The sequence below is a fragment of the Hyperolius riggenbachi genome, chromosome 4 (genome assembly GCF_040937935.1).
Source record: "Hyperolius riggenbachi isolate aHypRig1 chromosome 4, aHypRig1.pri, whole genome shotgun sequence".
In the NCBI taxonomy this organism is placed as follows: domain Eukaryota; kingdom Metazoa; phylum Chordata; class Amphibia; order Anura; family Hyperoliidae; genus Hyperolius; species Hyperolius riggenbachi.
The window spans coordinates 336,435,296-336,451,564 of record NC_090649.1 but is presented as its reverse complement, the minus strand read 5'-3'; the positions used below and the strand labels follow the sequence as shown (position 1 = coordinate 336,451,564).

Genomic DNA, 16,269 nt, shown 5'->3' with positions numbered 1-16,269 from the left:
GTGAGCGGCAGGTCTCCCCGCCTCGTGCATGACGTCAGATCAAACAGGATAGGAAAGATCCACTGCTCTTTCCGCCAGAGCGAGTGCGATCCAAGTAAAGCAACAGAGCTTAGCAGGATCCACTGCTCTTTCCGCCAGAGCGAGTGCGATCCAAGTTCAGGGACAGGATAGGAAAGATCCACTGCTCTTACCTCCAGAGCGAGTGCGATCCAGGTTCAGGGACAGGATCACAGATCAGAAGGATCCACAGCCGCTACCGCTAGGGGCTAGTGCAATCCAAGCAAGACAGGCAGATGAGATAGCCGGTGGCAACCGCTGCTCCAGCTATACTCCAAGAAAGCAGATCAGATGGATCCGCAGCCGCTACCGCTAGAGGCTGGTGCGATCCAAGTAAGACAGATGAAACAGAAGGGGCTACCAGTAGCAACCGCTGCATTGGTTAGCACCCACAGACAGGACGATTTCCTATCGACCAACGTTGGCGACAGGACAATCACAGCAGAGAGGTAACATAGACAAAACAGATAAGCAGGCTAACTGCACTAGAGGAGCTGCCTAGTGCAGTCCCCAGAATTACTCTAAGATACCAATCCAACAGGGAAGGCTGACACTCCAGGAGTGTATTTTACAAACCGTTATGACCAGCAAAGCCTTCTGGTCAGCAGAAGGCTTTTATACTGCCAGTCCTCAAACGAGACAGCTGGGCAATTTGCATGTATGCAAATCACTCAGGAAAGCAACTCTGAAAGTTGCAAGATGAAGCCAGGTCTCTTTTCCAGACACCTGCATCTCTCAGACATAAGGAATGGTCAAACAGCTGTCTGCCTGTGCAGCCAGCTGAGCGGATCATTACAGTATGGTTCTGGCATTGGCTGGCTGCAGGGAGAAGCGAGAGATGGCTCTCCCAGCATGCAGCAAAGTGGGGAAATATATAAATACATGCCCCTACTAATTACCTAGTCTGCCCTCTGGTGGCGTATTATTATTGCTATAGCGGCGCCCATATAAGGCGCAGCGCAGCAGCTAGCGAGTGCTCAAAAGACCTGTTTCACAAAAAAGGGCTTAGAGTTACAGTTTAGATTACCCACAAAAGTGTAAGAATTGCTGTTATAAGTTCTATTAGCTTAAAGTGATCCAGAAATAGTTTACTAGCGCTTATTTATACTTGCCCAGGGCTTCCTCCAGCCCCATGAGCAGAGTTGAGTCCCTCGCTATCCTCCTCAGCCCCTCCGTTAAGCCGCTATAACTCTTGGTAATACAGGCAGTCGTGGCTCAGCCGTGTGCGCACCCCTCGATGCACTCCCGTCCCCTGGAGTGTTTTGTGCCTGCGCAGTAGTACTTCGCACGTGCAGAAGGCTTCAGCGATGTGAACGCGGTGGGGGCTCATGGGACTGGAGGAAGCCTGGGTAAGTATAAATTAAGCCTGGTGTGCCATCTCTGGTACATTTTAAGTATTTCTAATATGTAACAGTGAAAGAGAAAATATAATAAAATGTAAACATGGTTGACAGATGTCAACATTGTACTGAAATGTTTTTCCCCCTCTGTACCAGGTAGTATTTGTAAAAAAAATGGTAATTATGGTATTTTTTTCAATGTATGGTAATTGAGGCAAGATAAGGGGTCTCAGCCGACAATTTTATAACCACGTTATCCAGGTACAGTATTGATAAATACATTTCACAGTGTCTGAGACTAGGATATTCTCGGAAATCATTAAATTATTCACACTTCATTTCAATAATATTTCCCATGCCTTTTTGCCATGTATAGTGTTGCCGTACATTCTATTAACCCCCCCTCCCCCGGCGGTAATCACGAACTGAGCTCGGGCTCCATTTCAGGAGCCAGTATAGGAAAGCCCGAGCTCAGCTGCTGGCCAAAATCGCCGCTTCAAGTTATGACTTAAAAATTGGAGGCCTAAAATTCTTGAAAAACATGTACCACTTTTAGGCTCATAATTCCAGACAGAAATGCACCGCCAGTGAGGTTAATCCAATAAGCATATGGGGCAGGTAATTTACCCCTAATAGCCTGTCTTCTGGTAAGAGAGTAAAGGGGTCTGATTGAACAAATACTTTGAATATGTTTCTAACTATGGACCATAGTGTGTGCCAGTCATTTTGAGTTTTTGGACAGTATCACTACACCTGCCATATCTTTTACCCAGTGCAGCTTCTGGTTTTAGTTCTTAAGGGATGTTATCCTTAAAATAACATTTTTTTATTGACACTTTGAGTTTCTCAATGGAAATAAAATGTCAAGACTATCAAGACATTCTGGAGTGCAATGTACTGCACAGTGGGACCAATGCAAATCTCAATCTTGCCATCGCTTACCGGGACCATCACTTTATTAAATTCCATTTATCACCCGGTAAAGACGCATTAACATTTTAGGTTGAACTATTGAGTGTGCCCCTTGTGACTACATCTCTCAAGTGCTTTGAGTCTGACAAGAGAAAAGTGCTATACAGATGTTATCATTATTAATTCCTGGTATAATCATGTTTCCATTATAGTCTATGGACAATTTTGGCGGAAGCATTAAATCATCTGTATGTATTTGGGATGTGAAACGAATCTCATGCAAACATGGGGGTGAACATACATACTCCATGATGTGGGTAATGTCCTGGCCTAGATCTGAGTCAAGAACTAAGCACTGCAAGCTAAAAGTGCTATGCTATGCACTACATCAACACACTGCCCTACCTGATTGCAGTGTGCATGGCCAGCCTTTAGTAGCTATAAATGACCTGAGATCTGCATGCAATGGAATTTCTTTTTTATTTCTTTTTTTTTTTAATTGGAGGTTATCTGTTGTGGTTACCCTTTTTATACTTAGAAACACTGGGACACATATGCAATTACTATTTCTCCTGAGTTTTTGCCAAGGAGATAATTTTTCAATTTCTTTTTAAATTAACGTTTGCAGCACTTTGTAATTGAAAAAAGTAGCAAAAAGTAGGGAACAAGTACTGTCAAAATTATTCTGAGAATGTTCTCGCTTTCTAGTGGTTTAAAAAGCATTTTATTCACAAAGTGTGAAAATATCACCTAGGAGAAAACTCAGGAAAAAAAAGTTAATTGCATATGGGCCTGGATGTTCTTCAGGTATAAGCCATCTTCCCATAGGATATTATAGCAACTGCTCGCTTCTGCAATTTTGCAGCATGACACACCCTAGGTTATTATTGGGGATTTCAACATCCCCATTGACACCAACAATCTTTTTGCTTCCAAGTTTCTGTCACTCACCACCTCCCTTGACCTCCCTTAAAGGGACCAGAGGCTGTGGTCCTAAAGAGGTTAAGGTCAATACAGTTAACTCATTTGGAAGGCTTTCTAAAGGCTCATAATAGGCTCTCTGGTTATTATGCCACTACAGCACTTAGGTTGCCTGGTAGGATTTTATAGCATTCTGCTGTCTGACCTCCCTACTGATGTTTGTTTATCCTTTCTAGCACAGTGTCTGGGATTCCGGAGGAATTGTGCTAGATTATAAACTGAACATTCAACTCCTTAAATATACAAAAATATGCGTTTGCATTCTTTTTAGCAGAAATACAAATATGTTAGGGATGTTATCCTTTGTAATCCATGGGCCCGATTACTTCTTGGAATAGAATTCTGGAAGAAAACACTCACAATATTCACTAAGTGCTAGTAACATGTTTCAAAAAAGTTTTCAAATTTTTAATCTCTATTCAGCATTTGAAATTAAAATGGCATTGTTTCTTTGTAAGCCTATGACTAGTAGTGTTGTTCGAATTCGGCATACAAATCCAGGACATCTGAATACTGCTGAACATCACACTTCAGTACCATTTAAGTACCTAGCAAGTGGACAGTGTCAAGGGGAGCTTACTACTTTGGAAAGAGGAAATATTGAAGCCATGTGAAGTGCGCAATGAAGTATAAGTAGTAAACTTACCCTGATCTTCTCTGCTTGCTTGGTACTGAATTTGGTGTTCAGCAGTATTTGGATGTTCCAAATTGGTTATGCTGAATTCAAACAACAACTATACGTGTGAAACACAAGCAACAAAATGCTAAAGATAACTTAAATCTGATCCAAATCATTTATTCCTAGTAGTTTTCTGCTGTAAATGTTTTCTATAAGAGGTAAAATCCAGCTACAAGTTCTTCTATGAACTCTCTCCACACCCTGCCCTCCTGCGGTCACCCCCCTACTTTTCCCCATCAGCTGCGGTTACTGTTGCTGTACCATGGTAGTATTATTGATAACCTGCTTTATTGATAAGCTTCTGTTGTTGTACCCTGGTTTTTATTGATAATCTGTTCTTTGTCTTACTTCCTACTCTGTGCCTGTATGTTTCCTGTATATGCCAAAAGCAATTCCAGGCACGACCCAATTGTGATTCTAATAGTGATTTTTAATTGAATTATCTGAAAATTGTGACTCCATTAAAAAGACCGTTTGCAGTAGCGATTCTCAAATAAGGGAGTTGTACCAAAAATGTATCTCAGGCAGTTTTTCTACTTTATTTTAATTTAATTTTTTGCTTTGGTGACAATGGCCTAAAATTGTTTCTCTGACAAATAAGCCTATGCAAATCTGTTCCTTGTTTATTGAGGTCTCCTGTTATTTATGGAACTAAACAAGAGATAAAGAAAAGCCTGTATCTAAGCTCTCAGTGTGAGCTGCAGAATTATGTATTGTACTGTAGAAAGGCTGTGGCTCTTTCCTCACAACATTTTAGCATCATGCTCCTAATACATGCTTGCATTCTAATGCTGCAAAATTGCATTCACTTCAAAGTGGACCTGAAGTATTTTTACACTATTTTGCAATTTTTAAAATGTTATTTATTCTTAAATCATTTCTGTCCCTTCCCTATTTTGTGTGACTGTAAAGCTTTTTTCCACATTGAATTCCAGTCATTCTCTGTATAGTTACAGATCCGGAAAGCTGAGTGGTTAAACATATGGTAGCTTCTCCATATTCTCACCCTAAGTGCTCATTACTCACGCTGCTCTGAGCAACACATTTTATATTTCTGAAAGTACATCAACTGCTAATATCAGTGCTGTCATTGAATGGATCTCTAAGTCAAGGGCCCATATGCAATTAACTTTTTCTCCTAGGTAATATTTTCAAACTTGTCAATAAAATGCATTCTAAGCCACCAGCATGCAAAAAATGCTCAAAATAAAGTTGATAGTACTTTATCACCTACTTGTTGGTACCTTTTCCACTGCAACGTGCTGAAAGTTATTCTAAATTGAAGATGAAAAATTATCTCCTAGGAGAAAAAAAGTTAATTGTATATGGGCCCTGGGCTCCAATTAAATTAATTTTCACCTGGAATTTCATGTATTTAAAAAAAAAAAAAAAAAAAAAAGGTTTTATTACTTGACAATTGAAAAAGTAATAAAAATTAGATAAAAAAGTACTATCAAACAAGATGAAAAAATGTCCTGTGGGAAAAATTACAGTACAACAAAGCTTTTCTTACATACATTTGCTATAGATACTTAAAGAGAATCTGTACTCTAAAATTCTTACAATAAAAAGCAAACCATTGTATTCATTATGTTCTCCTGGGACCCTCTATGCTGTTTCTGCCACTCCGTGCTGCGATCCTGGCTTGTAATTGCCAGTTTTAGGTAGTGTTTACAAACAAAAGACATGGCTGCTAACCAGAGTGTAATAGGCTGAGAGGAGCTCAGTCTGTGACTCACACAGAGCCTGCAGGGGGCGTGGAAAGGGTGTGTATAACTTCTATCCTATCACAAGTAGAGCAGCACATTCCTGCCTGATTGCTTGAGCCCGACGAAGCTGTCAGAGGAAAGAAGATTAGATTATATAACAGAGATAATACAGCCACTGTGCAACTAGGAAAGGCTGCAGTAAGGCTACAATGTGGTCTACATTAGAACAGGTATAGGAACTTATAGGATAGAAGAAATAAATCTGAAAATGTTGTTACAGAGTCTCTTTAAGCTGTCCAAATTGTGGTGTGGTAAAAGGTGCAAGTTATGCAATTGTCTGCATGCAGGAGTCTAAGGACTCTTCTCTAAACAAATATGAGCTCTTATGCTGAAAGTCAGCAGTAACTCAGCTGAACATGTGCAGTAGCTTGGTGCTGTGTTAACAAGCAGTGTAGCACCTAGTAAGCCACATGTCTAAATGGCCTATATGCAATTAACTTTTTCTCCTGCGTTTTCTCCTAGGTGATATTTTTAAACTTGTCAATAAAATGTTTTTTTTAAGCCACCTGAAAGCAAAAAAATAAAAAATTCTCAAAATAATTTTGATAGTACTTTTTCACCTACTTTTTGGTACTTTTTCAGTTGAAAAGTGCTGGAAAGTTATTTTAAATCGAAAATGAAAAATTATCTCCTTGGAGAAAACTCTGGTGAAAAACTGAATCAGTGGGTGTTTTGTGAGCTACCTTCTCATGTAGTATTCCTGCAACTTTCTGAAGTTTCAGAATTTGAAAATGACTTTTTTTCAAATATCCAAATATGGCTAATTTGAATATATCACTTCTCTTAACAGTGATGACAAATACATTGAAACTTACCACTGAATGTCTTGCAGGATTGGAGAAAAGCCAGAGGTCAGAAGTCAGGGGTCAGAAGCCAAAGCAAATCTAAGGGTCAGAGGATGGGAGGTGGTCCGCAGGGTGCCTAATGTTCTCAGCTTGCAGCAGGGCCTAAAGTTCAATTTTGAAACTTTGTTTATGTTCTTGGTATTTCTCCAAGCATTCAGTTTCCTCCAACACCCCAAAAACATAGTGTTATGCCAAATGTGAGCTCCTTTGAGGGTCCGTGAGTGACAAGAATATATAGGAGAGGTGAAAAGGCCAGCAAAATATGTCCAGGTTTAAAAAAAAAAAAGAGAGAGACACAAAAATACATTTTAAAAAGAAGAAGAAATCAATAATTTGGAAGAGTGTAGTATGCCCTAAAGCACTTGGTAACACACAGTGCTAGGGCTGAGGTGCAATCCAGGCAAAAATACTTCGACTCCCTCCTTCTCTTGTGTTTCACACACACTTTGCATCTTCTCAGGGGGGCGGCTTTCACTTCATTGGGGGGATTAGTTCAGGAAAATGTCTGTCTTTTAGTCTAATGTTGTTCTCCAAATGAATAGGATCCTGTTGTTGTGCGAATTGGGCATGGTTTAAAATTAGGGACTTCTGGACTTCCACCTGGAACTCAAGAAAGGTGTCTGTTGGTCTGTTGTTTCATAGACCACAAATGCATTATGCATGGTCACCTGCAACATGTAGAACATTATCTTTTTGTACCACGCTTTCCACCTTTTTAGCAAATAAGGCACCAAGATTTGACCTGCCAAGTCCACAGCTCCCATCTTCTTATTGTAGTCGACTATGGCCTCTGGCTTTGTAGTTTGCTCCATTCTTGATGTGACAAGAACTGTGGCCTCAGTGTGGATTGTAAATAACATCATCACCTCCCGCTTGTCGTGGAACTTTATTGCCATGAGCTCTTCACATCTGAGGCCATAGGACTCTCCTCTTCATAGTTTTTTATTTACTAACTGTTGTCGGAGGCCTACACGTTTTCATCTCACCGTCACATGCACCAGTCTGGACTGAGAACAGGTATGTAAACAATGGCACATTTGAGTAGAAGTTATCTATGTAGAGATGGTAGCCTTGTTGGAGGAGTGGGTTTATTAGCTCCACCACTATTTTCCCACTGGTGCCAATGTACTGGAGGCAGCCAGCTGGCTGCAAAATGGAGTCCTTGCCTTCATAGATTTTAAAGGCAAAGGTGTAGCCAGTGCTACTCTTGCATGCCCTATACATTTTAATCCCACATCTTGCCCTCTTGCTTGGCATGTACTGTCTCATGGAAAGTCTCCCATGGTATGGTACCAGGGACCCGTCCACAGCAATGTCCCGATGTGGGATGTACACTTCCATAAACACTGCATTTAGGTGGGTCAACAGGGGTCTCCGCTTAAACAGTCTGTCATGGGCAGGGTCGGTACGTGGCACACTTCGTGTGTTGGAATTTAAGTTGAGCAACTTAGACGACAGCTCATAATGCTGCCTAGTCATTATTGCTGGATAGAGGCGCTTTGTGATAGAGGTCCTTGGGCCAGTACATTTTTAACTGGGCCTTTGAAATGATGCTCATGCTGAGAGTAAGGCCAACATAAGATTTCATTTTGGGGACATTGGTGGGCTGCCATTTTTTGGGGATATAGCTGGTGCAGTTATCCGATAAAAATTGTAAAGCATATAGATTTGTTTGCGCCACTATATGCTGCCACATTGCCTCTGTCATAAAGAGCTGGAAAATGTCAATTGGTGCCAGATTGAAAATAGGCACCGACACACCAGCGGTGGCTGTGAAGGGTGGAATGTTGGGCGCAGCATAATTAGGGGGTGTCACTGCCCAGGTGCCATTAAGTATATGATGTGGCACCTCCTGCCTGCGAGGTAGCTGTGTCCACCCACCCTGTCTGCGCCTGGCTCCCCCCAGCCCACTGCTGCTAGCAGCAGCTGTGTTGCCCACAGAGCCCCCTGCTGTGGACAGTCCTGATAATCCCTCATCAGCGAACTCAGGATCGTCCCTCCTTAAGCGGGGTGATAGCAGCACTTCAGACTATGAAGATTCAGACCCTGAACCAGAGCTGGACGGAGGGAGCCAATCACTACCTGGCTCATCCCCGCTGCTGCTCTGCTGGAGGATGACAGCTCCGCAGAATACAGCCTCCCCGCCATACTACACAAAGGGAATAGAGAAAAAAGCACGATGAAAAATAGAAAGAAAGATTTTTTTTTAAGTGATGGAAGGGGGGGGGGGGGAGGAAGGAATGGGGGACAAACAGAATAGTATAGATAGGAAAAGATAGGTGAAAGAAAGGTGTCGGTAGAGAGGGGGAAAAGATACCCAAACGTATCAGAGGGAATACATGGCTAAAGAGAGGGAAGATCAGGGATTAAGGTCAAGTATGGGGTTAAAAATTCAGGGATGAGGGGAAATTTATATTAAAAAAAAAAAGTCCTACCAGTTCTCTGTCGGTCTCTCTCTTAACTCCTGTCACCACAGACACCACAGAACAGTGATTGATCTGTGTTGATAGGAGCTGAGAGAGAGGAAATACACTTTTATTTACAAACATTAGCCTCTCTGGCGTTCAATTTCCCCAGGATTTCTGTGCAAAAAGTGGTTCAATTAATTTTCATAACATTTTTCTCCTGTAACTTACCAAAATGTGTCAAGCAAGGGTCTAGTACACATGTTGAGTATAATGAAAGCTTAAAACACAAAATAAAATCAAAACTAAATTTTAAAATTACTCCCCAAAATCTAGCAATGATGGGCAGATTCGACTAAGAGACAGATCTCTGTCTAATCGAATCTGATTAGAAAGAGATCTGTCGGCTGCCCATACACCGCAGGGTGGTTCCTGATCAATTTCAGATTGAAATCTCTTAGGAATTGGCTGCTTGCACTGCAGCCCCCCCCCGGTCGTATAAATGTACCCCCTGTGTGTGCATTTATACATTACCTGTCCTGTGTCCGTCTTCAGAATCCACCACAAGTTATTGTATTGAATTCAATAAGAAAAAAAAAAGTTTGCCGCCAGATGTTGTTGATGACGCTGTGTGACCCTGGCAACGTCAACTCTGATCGCCGGGGAACAGGTCTCACTATCAGAGGCACACAACGAGGAATCAGCATGCCAATGGTGAGTATAAGACATCCCCCCAGTGTAGATTAGGCAGGTATGTGTCCCCAGTAAATATTAGACGGGTATGTGTCCCCAGAATAGTTTAGGCAGGGATGTGTCCCCAGAATAGTTTAGGCAGGTATGTGTCCCCAGAATAGTTTAGGCAGGTAGGCAGGTATGTGTCCCCAGAATAGTTTAGGCAGGTAGGCAGGTATGTGTCCCCAGAATAGTTTAGGCAGGTAGGCAGGTATGTGTCCCCAGAATAGTTTAGGCAGGTAGGCAGGTATGTGTCCCCAGAATAGTTTAGGCAGGTAGGCAGGTATGTGTCCCCAGAATAGTTTAGGCAGGTAGGCAGGTATGTGTCCCCAGAATAGTTTAGGCAGGTATGTGTCCCCAGAATAGTTTAGGCAGGTATGTGTTCCCAGAATAGTTTAGGCAGGTAGGCAGGTATGTGTTCCCAGAATAGTTTAGGCAGGTAGGCAGGTATGTGTTCCCAGAATAGTTTAGGCAGGTAGGCAGGTATGTGTCCCCAAAATAGTTTAGGCAGGTATGTGTCCCCAGAATAGTTTAGGCGCAGTGTGCATACCATCTCCCTTCTCCCCATTTTGTATTGAATCCTCCCTGCCCTCTCACCCCATCTTTGTGGCATTCTCCTCTCTCCTTCCGCTGTCTGCAGCCAGCGTGTTCCCTTTTGTGCAGCGATCCCTGGCACATTGAATCTCCCCTGCCCTCTCACCAGTCTGTGTTTCAATCTCCTTCCTTCTCCCCCCTGTCTGCCTTTTGTGCAGCAATCCCTGGCACTTTGTCTCCGCCCTCCCTCCCTTCCCTCTGTGTAGCGATCCCTGGCCCTGCACTGTAAATATGGAACCTCTGAGCCTCTCTCTTCCATGATCGCACTCCATCTCTGCTGCTGCAGGGCCAGACTTCTCTGTTCAGGGCACAGTGATTCAGCTTGACAAGCTGTCACTGTGTCCTGAGCAGAGAAGACTGGAGCTGCAGCAGCAGAGATGGAGTGTGATCATGGGACAGATAGGCTGGAGAGGGTCCATAAGTATTTACAGTGCAGGGTCAGGGATTGCTACACAGAGGGAACGGGGGGGGGGGGGGGAGGGTGGTGGACAAAGTGCCAGGGATCGCTGCACAAAAGGCAGACGGGGGAAAAAAGGAGGAGAATGCCACAGACTGAGTGAGAGTGCAGGGGGGATTCAATGCAAAGACGGGGGAGAAGGGAGGGGGTATGCATCTTCAGCTTCTCTTTTCTGCTGGCTCCCGATCACATAAGTGCTTCCCCAGGACGGCTGGATGCCTGTTTTCACACTTTGGGTAGCGTAGATCGCTGCCCACAGTGTGCTGGCAGGCATCCAGAAGTCTTAGGGAATCCCTTGTAAGTAAAAAAAAGTGGAGCCGGCAGAGGAGATAAGCTAGAAATCTCCCTGGCTGCAAGGATGAGTGTATTGGCTATTGGTTTTGTTAGCGGCCACTGCTAGCAGCGCCAGCGGCCTTAAAAATTCAGGAATCCGCCTGGAGTCCTGGACCCTGTTGGGGGTGGCGGAGAAGGCAGTCAAGCGGCCTGCAGGCAGAGATGCTGTGTGGGGACCGACTTAGTCTTGGGGCAGGCAGTCACACAGTGTGCAGGTAGAGATGCTGTGTGTGGTGACTGTCTTCGGGCAGGCCTGATCGTGCTTTGCAGACCAGGCATCCATGGTCAGATGGACCCTTGACCCAACGCTGTGTGCCAGAGATGACACCACTTGCCTTTCAGCATCACGGTACAGTTTGGGTATCGCCTTTTTTGAGAAATAATTGCGTGATGGTATCTTACATTGTGGTGTGTGGCTTTGCTTTTGTGTGCTGCTTTTCCTCAGGTGGTCATCCCATTGCAGTTTGTGCTTTGTAATCATGTGCATTCGTAAGGTAGTTGTCCCTACGCTGGTCTTGGTCTTTCCACAGGCTCAATTTTTGGTGGCAGAGAGTACAGATGACATTGCTCTCATCTGAGGCAGACACACAAAAAAATGTCCTCACAGTTGAGCCCTGGGATGATTGCATTTTGGTGATGGCTGCCGACGGAGTGTTAAGTGGGGTGCCAGAATCAGAGCAGGAGGAGGAATATATGTCACGCTTCCGTGCGGAAGTTGAGGGAGATGAGGTGTTCTGTGTTAAATAGTCAACTACGTCCTGACAATATTGGGGGTTGATGGCACGTGCCTTCTTCTGAACACTGTACTTTGGTCGATGAGGGCTGCACGAAATCACGACAGCGTGACTTCGAACAGACCTGCCAGGTGGCCTGCCTCTGGCTCTGCCTCTTGTTTTGTCCATATTGAGGGGGATGAAGTGAAAGGCATGCACTGACTTGACTAATATAATGTGTGGTTACACAGGTGCAGTGAAAAGGTTGCAGTGACTGCTGGTAAAACAATGTGTGGTTACACAGGTACCGTGAACAGGTATGCAGTGACTGGTATCAATACAATGTGCAGCTGTCACACACACAGGTACCGTGAACAGGTATGCAGTGACTAGTATTACAAATGTGCAGCTGTCACACACACAGGTACCGTGAACAGGTATGCAGTGACTAGTATTACAAATGTGCAGCTGTCGCACACACAGGTACCGTGAACAGGTATTCAGTGACTGGTATTAATATAACACTGCGTGCTGTCACGCGGGTGCACTGAACAGGCATGCAGTGACTGGTATCAATACAATGTGCAGCGCCTGTCACACACACACAGGTACCCTGAACAGGTATGCAGTGACTGGTATGTAATGTAACACTGCATGCTGTCATGCAGGTGCACTGAACAGGTATGAAGCGACTGATATCAATACAATGTGCAGCTGCCTGTCACACACACAGGTACCCTGAACATGTATGCAGTGACTGGTATTACAAATATGCAGCTGTCCCACACAGGTGCAGTGAAAAGGTAGTCACTGAATGTGCAGGGCCTTGCACAGTATCAATTAGCAAGGGCCAGCTGCGACTGACAGCAGGGCTTTATATGCAAGTGTCAGTGGGCCACACAAAAAAAAAACACATGTAAAGAACATTAGCTCTCAAAAGAGCTGTTTTGGGGTGCTTCTTAGCAATAAGTATCAGCAAGGAGCAAGCTAACAAGCCTAACAAGAGCCTAACTAAGCTTTCCCTATGCCTCTGCAGCAACCTCTCCCTTTTCTATTTACTGCAGCCACACCGAGTGAGGGAAATGGCCAACGCAGCTGCCTTATATAAGGGAAGGGGGGGCTCCAGGAGGGAGCGTAGCCTGATTGGCTACCATATGTCTGCTGACTGTGATGTAGAGGGTCAAAGTTGAGCCTAATGATGTAGTATAGGGAGCGGGTCGATTTCGCATATAGTTCGCGGTTCACCACGAACGCGAACCACCGAAGTTCGCGTTCGCATGCAAACCGTTTGGGCCATCTCTACCCTTATATACAGTGAGTTGTGAAAGTTTGGGCAACTTTGTTAATCGTCATGATTTTCCTGTATAAATCGTTGGTTGTTACAATAAAAAATGTCAGTTAAATATATCATATAGGAGACACACACAGTGATATTTGAGAAGTGAAATTAAGTTTATTGGATTTAAAGAAAGTGTGCAATAATTGTTTAAACACAATTAGGCAGGTGCATAAATTTGGGCACCACAAAAAAGAAATGAAATCAATATTTAGTAGATCCTGCTTTTGCAGAAATTACAGCCACTAAACACTTCCTGTAGGTTCCAATGAGAGTCTGGATTCTGATTACAGGCATTTTGGACCATTCCTCTTTACAAAACATCTCTAGTTCATTCAGGTTTGTTGGCTTCCGAGCATGGACAGCTCTCTTTAACTCACATCACACATTTTCAATTATATTCAGGTCTGGGGACTGAGATGGCCCTTCCAGAATGTTGTACTTGTTCCTCTGCATGAATGCCTTAGTGGATCTTGAGTGGTGTTTAGGGTCGTTGACTTGTTGAAAGATTCAGCCCCAGCGCAGCTTCAGCTTTGTCACTGATTGGTCTTCAGAATCTGCTGATACTGAGAGGAATCCATGTGTCCCTAAACTTTGACAAGATTCCCAGTTACCGCACTGGCCCCACAGCCCCACAGCATTATGGAACCACCACCATTTTTTATTGTAGGTAGCAGGTGTTTTTCTTGGAATGCTGTGTTCTTTTTCCTCTTGTTATGCCCAATCATCAGTCCACAGCACCTCATTCCAAAATGAAGCTGGCTTGTCCAAATGTGCTTAGCATAACTCAAGAGGCTCTGTTTGTGCTGTGTATCGAATGGTTGAACGATATACAGTGACTCAATCTGCAGCAAGATAATGTTGAAGGTCTTTGGTGCTGGTTTGTGGGTTGGCTCTGACTATTCTCACCATTTGTCGTTTCTGTCTATCCAAGATTTTTTCTAGTCTGCCACTTTGAGCCTTAACTTGAACTGAGCCTGTGGTCTTCCATTTCCTCAATATGTTCCTAACTATGGAAACAGACAGCTGAAATCTCTGAGACAGCTTTCTGTATCCTTCCCCTAAACAATGATGGTTAACAATCTTTGTCTTCAGGTCATTTGAGAGTTTTTTTGAGACCCCCATGGTGCTACTCTTCAGAGAAAATGAAAAGAGGAGGGAAACTTACAATTGACCCCCTTAAATACTCTTTCTCATAGTTGGATTCACCTGTGTATTTAGGTCAGGGGTCACTGAGCTTACCAAGCCAATTTGAGTTCCAATAATTCGCTCAAAAGGTTTTAGAATCAATAAAATGACAAATGTATGTACCTGCCTAATTTTATTTAAACTATTATTGCACACTTTCTGTAAATCCAATAAACTTCATTTCACTTCTCAAATACCACTGTGTGTGTCTGCTATACAGTATGATATATTTAACTGACTTTTTTTTTTTGTAACAACCAACGATTTATACAGGAAAATCATGATTAACAAGGTTGCCCAAACTTATGTACCATGGAGTTATGTCACTGAATTATGAGATAAAATTAAGTCTGCAGAACTAAAAAAAAAAAAAAAGAGATAGACCATTAAAGGCACTAAATATGGGACTTATAAAAAGATAATCAAAACACAGAATGCTAGTATATTACTGTCCGTATATAAAACCCTTGTGGGGACATACAGTATATGGAAAACAGTTTTGGGCATCACATTAAAGACAAGACTTAGAATGGTTACAAAAACGGTTTAGAAACATTAGGCAAATTGGGCTTACGTATCTTGGAAAGAGAGGCAATCAATTTATCATGTATAAGTTCATCCAAGGTTGTATGGGCACATACAATAAAAAAAAAAGAAAGCAGCAAGGTAAAAGGTTCAAGAGGCTAAAGGTTCAAGAGGTTGAACTTGATGAACAAATGTCTTTTTTAAACCTGGAGAACTGTAGCCCTAATTTCTGTTGCAAGCATTTCCAGCATTTTTTTTAAAATATAGGGGGACTTATATTGAAATAATTGTAAATCAAAAAAGTTTACATTGAATCTCCTTTTCAGTACTGACATTATTCTTCGTATGTTGTAGAAATGTAAATATTTTCCTGTAAAATCTTCTAGTTAGAGCAGACTTTAAAGCTAAACCTTAGGATAGGTTTATTATTTGATAAAAGAAAAAGCACACTTATTGTTAGCAGGCCTCTCCTGTAATTCCCAAGGGCTAAAAATGGTTTGTAAATTTAGCAAGAGGAATCTAAGCAGCTTTTACCTTGAAGTCTGTTTTTTCTTTCAATGTTATTTGCTTGTATCATAAATTAAGTGTGCTAAAAATTGCTAAGCCCAGTTTGCAGTTCTTCTTGCCATGTTTTGACAAGTATAAAAACACTATTCATTGTATTGCCATTTGTTAAATGTTATGTGACAGATGCTGTACCACTTATAGAAATGGCAATTAACACCTACTGTCTATTTTATAGCATGAGCAGTATTTTACCTTAATATCTTATTGTACATATTTATTGCAGTGAATATTTAAGAAATACAAATACAGCTAGATACACTGTACCCTTTCTCAACGTGAACACATGCATGTTTAAAATTACTGACATTCAGGGAATGAGATATTTATGGTTTTACAGTTGCATATGCAATTATCTATCAATATAAAGTGAAATATTTGTAGTTACAGGTAAATCATAAATGTTTGCTTGTTTTCTTGATCATACAGACAAAGTGGGTTCCCTGGGGTGAACCAGAGTGGCCTTATGGGATCAAATTGTCCATACAACCAGTCCTTGAACAACAACACTGGCATGATGAATCCACAAGCATACAATATGATGAACAGCTCAGCAGGTAATTTGTTTTATGTTTAACTATTTCCCATGCAGTATTCCCATGCTGGAAAATGCTACAGGTTGTGTATAAAATGTGCAAAAAAAAATATTCTTACTGTGAAGTTGTCCTCAACTGGATAAACTGGGCTTGATTCAGAAGATGACTTTGTTGAGAAGAATGCCTGTTTTATATCCCCTTTTTTTAAGGATTTTGTAGTCTTCACAAAGTTTTGTATTAATTAACAAGTAATTATTTGTATCAATTAACATATTTACAGAGTTTGCTAAAATATTTGCTAAC

The 16,269-nt window shown here is 42.2% G+C and overlaps 1 protein-coding gene across 4 annotated transcripts in view; it reads left to right on the top strand.

Annotated features, from left to right (window-relative positions):
- The window catches only part of ARID1B (AT-rich interaction domain 1B), a 703,333-nt gene that overhangs the window by 584,091 nt on the left and 102,973 nt on the right, over window positions 1-16,269 (top strand). For all 4 annotated transcript variants that reach the window (XM_068231874.1, XM_068231873.1, XM_068231875.1 and 1 more), the window contains one exon: window positions 15,860-15,987. In XM_068231874.1, coding sequence (XP_068087975.1) covers window positions 15,860-15,987 — 128 coding nt within the window. The remainder of the gene's footprint in view (window positions 1-15,859; window positions 15,988-16,269) is intronic.